Genomic DNA, 5,502 nt, shown 5'->3' with positions numbered 1-5,502 from the left:
CCAAGGATGGAAATCGGATGGTGGAAATTAACCCGCAATGATTTCCACAGAGGAACTCGCACATTTTCCCAGATACGGAATGATCTTGCTGGAGGGCCTTCGGCCCTGCTGATAAGCACCATGACCTCCATAATATACCTCGAGGACTTTTTACCGAGAGGCTATTCACTCGGAAATCAGTGATAACGATTTTCTTCATCGAGAGCCGACTGCCTTTGATTTGATATGACGGACAACAATGCGGTTCGGGGACAAGCGACGTCCGGCCTTAAGATAGTGACAGCGTTTTGGTGATTTCCGAGCATTTCGAGGTTAAAATCCACGATTTTCTGAGTGAATACCTCTCCCTTCTTGCAATTCCATGTAGACGTGGACAGGGATCGATCTCACTGGACCACAGCCGCCACCGTGTTGGTCCTCGTCACCCTGGTATCATTCCTCTCCCCGTCATCGTCATTCCCCGTGACACTGGCCCCGGTAACCGTCGACTGCGGGATCGGCGACAACATCGGCGGTACCCTCCACCAATCAGGTGCAGGCCAGGTGGAGACAAGGTTCCCCCGGAAGTTGAGATCCGGGAGAACCGGAAGCGGCCTTCATATGACATGACTCCTGTTGGTCCCAGCCCCCCCAGTCAGACTCTGAACGGAGAACGCAGTGTCCTGCTTCCTGGGGACCTGTGGGAATTTATCGAACCTCTCGGCGAAGAATCTCCTGTCATCCGCCTTCTCCTCTGGTCTGAATTTGCTCTCCGCCCCGGAAAAGGCCTCCTCCAGCTTCCGGTACCGCTCGTCCCTGTTCTCGCCCTCCGACTCCCTGGCCACCCTGGACCCGAATCGGTCCTCGTCCTCGTCCTCGGGTTTGCCTCCCATCAGGAAAGGAGACCTTTTGGGGTCCTTCGGAGGACTTGGACAGCCGCAGTTTGGCTGAATGCAGGTCGGGCTGGGCAGAATCGGCGGCCATGCAGCTGCAGCTGCAGCTTGGGAGTAGAACGTACTTCCGTATATCGCCTGCAGGGCCAGGTCGGCAGCCAGTTTGCCTCCATTTAGGTCATCTCCTAGTTTATGCTGCAAGGGGTAGAGTGGGTAGGGGAATGGAGGGAAGAAACGCGGGATTTTTAGGTCCTCGTGGGATACCAGGGGGTGGTGGGCAGGAGGGACCAGGGGCGGTAGGAGACCTCTGGAGATGTTGCTCAGGGTGTCCCCTGGGGACATCAGCGGCGACAGGGAGAACCCGAATTTGTTCTCCTTTTTTACCAGCGATTTCGGTTTCCTCCGAGGTCGGTACTTGTAGTCCGGGTGCTCCTTCATGTGCAGCGCCCTGTAAATGAAATTCATCCCTGATGAATTCTCCCAATTGAGAAATATATATTTAGCAATATTAAGTACCGAACTACGGAGGATTTTCCAGGGATACAATTTTAAGGGTAATGCTTTTAACAAATGTCAATGTGGCTTTTCCATGTTTACCCCCCTGTGTACATTCTGGAGTTAAAGTCCCTCGAGATAAAACATTCGACAAGTCAGGAGGAAGGTGAGAAATATCTCCTGTGGCCGGGCTCGAGATAAAAGTAATCGCGCGGAGTAAAGGGATTATTTCCCAAACGGAAACGGAACTTCTCGGAGCCTTCTCGGCAGACAGCAAATAAGACTTATCAAGGGGCCTCTTCACGGCTATCTTCTCATTATTTGCCTTCGAATCCTGTCGATAGGATTCCCGATAATAACAAATTGCACCTCTACTCTCGGCTCCATTGACGGCCATTTGCTTGGAATATATCTCGCGCACTGGATGCAGAAAAGAAAAAGAAAAGCAACCGACTCCCGTAGAGAACGAAAGAAACCCAAATATGGGAGGAAATAAATACAAAAATTGATGGGGGGGACTCCGAAATACAGCGAGGACGGACGCCATTTTATGGGAACAATGTGCGCTCTCATCCGATGGAAACTCTTTAATCCGCAGCTCGCACAATTCCCGCATTTTTTCGCAAATTTCTCCCCGAGCAGGAGGTGCCAGATTTTTCCTACCATAATTTCCCCGCCGTGTCGGAAATTTCGAAAGCCCTTTCACGGGAATAATATATTCAAATTTTTTACTCCTCCGCGAAGCGGCGCAGCGACCGCCATTTTCTATAATTCGTTTCTTTGAAATTCCCTCTCAAAGTCCAGGTTAAGAAGCGAAATTCGTGGAAATTGAAATGGAAGGGCACTATCAGGGCGTCTTTAGAGCCAACAAAGAGGTGCATTATCAAGGTATTTTTAAAAAGCTGACAAAGAGGGGTTTTATCAAGTCACTCGTGTGATAGGACGAGACACCATGGGCATTCGAGGTAAATATCTTGTGCACACAATTAGGTCGACAGGGGGCACCCCTCGTATCTCCAGTATATAATACCCCATTATGTACCCACCACCGTACAAACCCGCCCCTTATTTATGTCCGACTGCGGTCTGATAAAAGAATACATGATAGGAACAAAGTGCCTTTAACCTCTTTCCTGATACAGGGAGTTTTCTCGAAAGAAATTTTTTTTTTCTATCAGTTGCCAGGAGCCAATTAATTTTTGTTTAAGAAAGATCGGTGAAAGAATTTAAGGATCGATATGTGAATTTCGATTTGGGGAAAAGTATCGAGAAAGTGAGTATCGAGACTTCCTCCCTTCCGGAAGGGTCAACGCAGGGAGAAGAGCGAGATAGAGGGCGGAATAATAATTCTGGGACAATGTGTCCCAGCAGATAGCATAAAGCGTAAATCAGCATAAACATTGGTAAAGCCCCGACAATAATTCAGCATAAATGCATAAACACCGGGCGTAATCTTTACAATTCACATTCCACGCGATAAACAGGGTATTCTGTCTTCTCTACGACATAAGCCACCGGCAGTCGGCGACAGCATCGCGGACAATAACTGTTAGTTACGAGCTTCGCAAGTTCATCCCTTCAAGTGCCATTAATTCCCAGATCCTCGAAATTTTCGGGAAAATTGGGAATGGTTTTCTCTAGCTTGACACCAAGGCATGTAGATATCAGCGGTGAGGGTGGCGAGGTGCACATCGTTATGATAAAACCTTCGATTCTTAATAACATATTCTTAACAAAGATAATATTGCCAATTGTTGAAATTTTTATCGTAATCTGTAATTTGCGGGAAAATTGGGAATGATTTTTTTCTAGCTTGACCCCTGACACCAAGGCATGTAGATATCAGCGGTGGAGGGTCGCGAAGGGCAAGATAGTGGAAACGGAGGCGGTGGCGAACACGCGTGTGCCGTTCCGCGTCCGTGTCGGTGTCACCCCTTAGTCGGTGGGGTGTGTGCGACTAGAAACCGACGCGGAGGCAGACAGAGGGAGAGAGAGAGAGCGCGAGAGCGGGGTTGAGAGGCTAGGCGGAGGAGCGCCAGGCGCAAATCCTTTTAAATCCACACAATTGCGACAATGGGGCTTTATTTGTTATCTCGAGGGCCACATTGTGAGTCGCCGTGAACGAATGGACAGATTACCGCGGGCCACTGACAACGCGGCTCCAGCGGAACGGCGCCCTACGGCCGGCCGGCTCCAACGGAACGACTTTATCGGAGCGGCCCTTTTTCGTTTTACGACACCTCCACCCGTAAAAATGGATTTTGCATTAACCCCCTCCGCATCTCCTCTACTTTTGTTTCAGACGAAGCTGTACAACCTCGGTAGGCCCCCCGTTCTTTTCTTCGAGGCACGTAAGCGCGACTTTTCATTTTTTTTTTTTGCGGTTTTTCCTTTAACAAAAATTTCTATGTAAATTCTTATTTTCACCCAAAGTGTGTATCCACCTTTAGGAGGGAAGAAGTTCCCGATAACGTTTACTTAGGGAAAAGGATCTGCGAAGGATAATCATACCCCGAGTTTGAAGGAGCTTTAGTGCTCGTTGAACTAAATAAACTCATAACAGTGATTAAATATTCAGGGTCGGTAATAAAGATGTCCGTCCCCCTGAATATCGAGGCGCTCAGCAACGCCACCCTCGGAGCTTAGCGCAACCCGCCCTTAGCTTTATCGTACAATGTACCGTATTATGAAGTACCGAGCCACCCCTAGCCCTTGCTACCCCTTGGTGCAATCATTTCTCCGATATAGGTGGCTAAAGGACAATTACTTGGGATGAAACGATCGAAACGATCGAAACGATCGAAACGATCCCTCGCAGTCGGCACTTTCGCCCGAAGGGGATTTACTAATCCGTCAATGGAATCGATTAAAACATTGTTATATACAAACAAGGTTTTATTTGCTGATTTTTTTTCTTCGCATAATTTAAAGTAAATAAAAAAAAATTACGACCCAACGTAGGACTACTCAATTGACCGAATAATGAAAAGTTCACTATAACCGCAACGGAGAAAATGAAAATTTGATCTCTTGGATATGCAATTTATTGATATAAAATAAATGTGATATTTTATCGACTCACCGCAATCTTTTGGCCTCGTCGATGAATGGGCGCTTCTCGCTCTCGCTGAGAAGTTTCCACTCAGCTCCCAGTCGTTTAGAAATCTCGGAATTGTGCATTTTCGGATTCTCCTGTGCCATTTTCCGGCGTTGCCCCCTGGACCACACCATAAACGCGTTCATGGGTCGTTTAATGTGTTCATTGTGAAGCGCCTTGGACGACATGTCGCTAGCCCGGCACTTCGAAACTTCGCGAACTTCGACAGTCAAAAAATGATACCTTCTTCTAATTTGATATCGCTCATTTAAAGTCCCCTTACCCACGAAACCACCTTACCGAGGGCTCATATCCCGAGCGTCAATTTTACGTATAATAAAATAATTAAAAAATCAACCCGCAATCGGATTGCCACTGCTTATCACTTATCAACATGCTCAAGAGATGCACCGATAAGAGCCGCATCGCGTGAACTTGAAAAATCTACTTGAAATCCGAAAAAGTCCAGAAGTGCACCACCGGGATCTTCCTTCTTGGGAGTTAAACCGGGATAAGAGTCACACTTTTCGAGTATCTTCACATTTCTTCAAGTGCCGGATAATTCGAGGCGAAGCGAAAACTGGCTAATCAACCGACAATACCCCGAGATTGGCCTTCTTGTTTCAACTTCGTGTCGGAAATGAAGTTTCGGGGGAACTTCAACTTCGGATTAGATGGGGCTGGCGAGGTCGAAAAAGTCTCGCTGCGAAGTTGGAGGGCTCCGTGAGGAACTGAAGTCGGGCCGGAGCCCGCGGGAATGCGTGCGCGGTCTCTTTGAGTCCCTAGGGAGAGCAGGGAGAGCCGGGAGAGTCCAGGAAGAGCGAAGACTCGCGGGCCAACCAGACGAGTTCTGCGACTCCCACCAGAAACCCCTGCTAATGGACACCCACGATTGGCCCTTTCGCCGACATGGCGCCCGGGAGATACAACCTACGCAACAGGTGTGGCCCCCGGTTACTCCTCCACCCGCGAGGAATACCCTTCTCCCGTTTCTTTGCTCTTCGGACTTGGAGCGTTCCCGTGATACTCAACACTGAA

General features: G+C 48.5%; 1 protein-coding gene across 1 annotated transcript; it reads right to left on the bottom strand.

Moving 5' to 3' along the window:
• Positions 1-596: 596 nt before the first annotated feature.
• On the bottom strand, positions 597-4,652 carry LOC105696473 (transcription factor SOX-14-like). Its single transcript, XM_012418958.1, has 2 exons — positions 4,450-4,652; positions 597-1,320 (listed from the first exon to the last, which is right to left on the bottom strand). Exons 1-2 carry the CDS (start codon positions 4,650-4,652, stop codon positions 597-599), a joined length of 927 nt encoding a protein of 308 aa, XP_012274381.1.
• Between the last annotated feature and the right edge of the window lie 850 nt (positions 4,653-5,502).

This window comes from Orussus abietinus, unplaced genomic scaffold (genome assembly GCF_000612105.2).
Source record: "Orussus abietinus isolate OABI.00-Male unplaced genomic scaffold, Oabi_2.0 scaffold13, whole genome shotgun sequence".
NCBI classification, from domain to species: Eukaryota; Metazoa; Arthropoda; class Insecta; order Hymenoptera; family Orussidae; genus Orussus; species Orussus abietinus.
Note: the sequence above shows the minus strand (reverse complement) of the source record. Positions and strands in the feature narration are given on the sequence as shown.

What these genes read in the sequence shown, in the direction of transcription:
- LOC105696473 (XM_012418958.1), bottom strand. Translation starts at nt 4,652, where the DNA reads ATGTCGTCCAAGGCGCTTCACAATGAACACATTAAACGACCCATGAAC. An exon ending in GACGAGGCCAAAAGATTGCG is followed by an intron (nt 1,321 to 4,449) that starts GTGAGTCGATAA and finishes TTTCATTTACAG; the next exon opens with GGCGCTGCACATGAAGGAGC.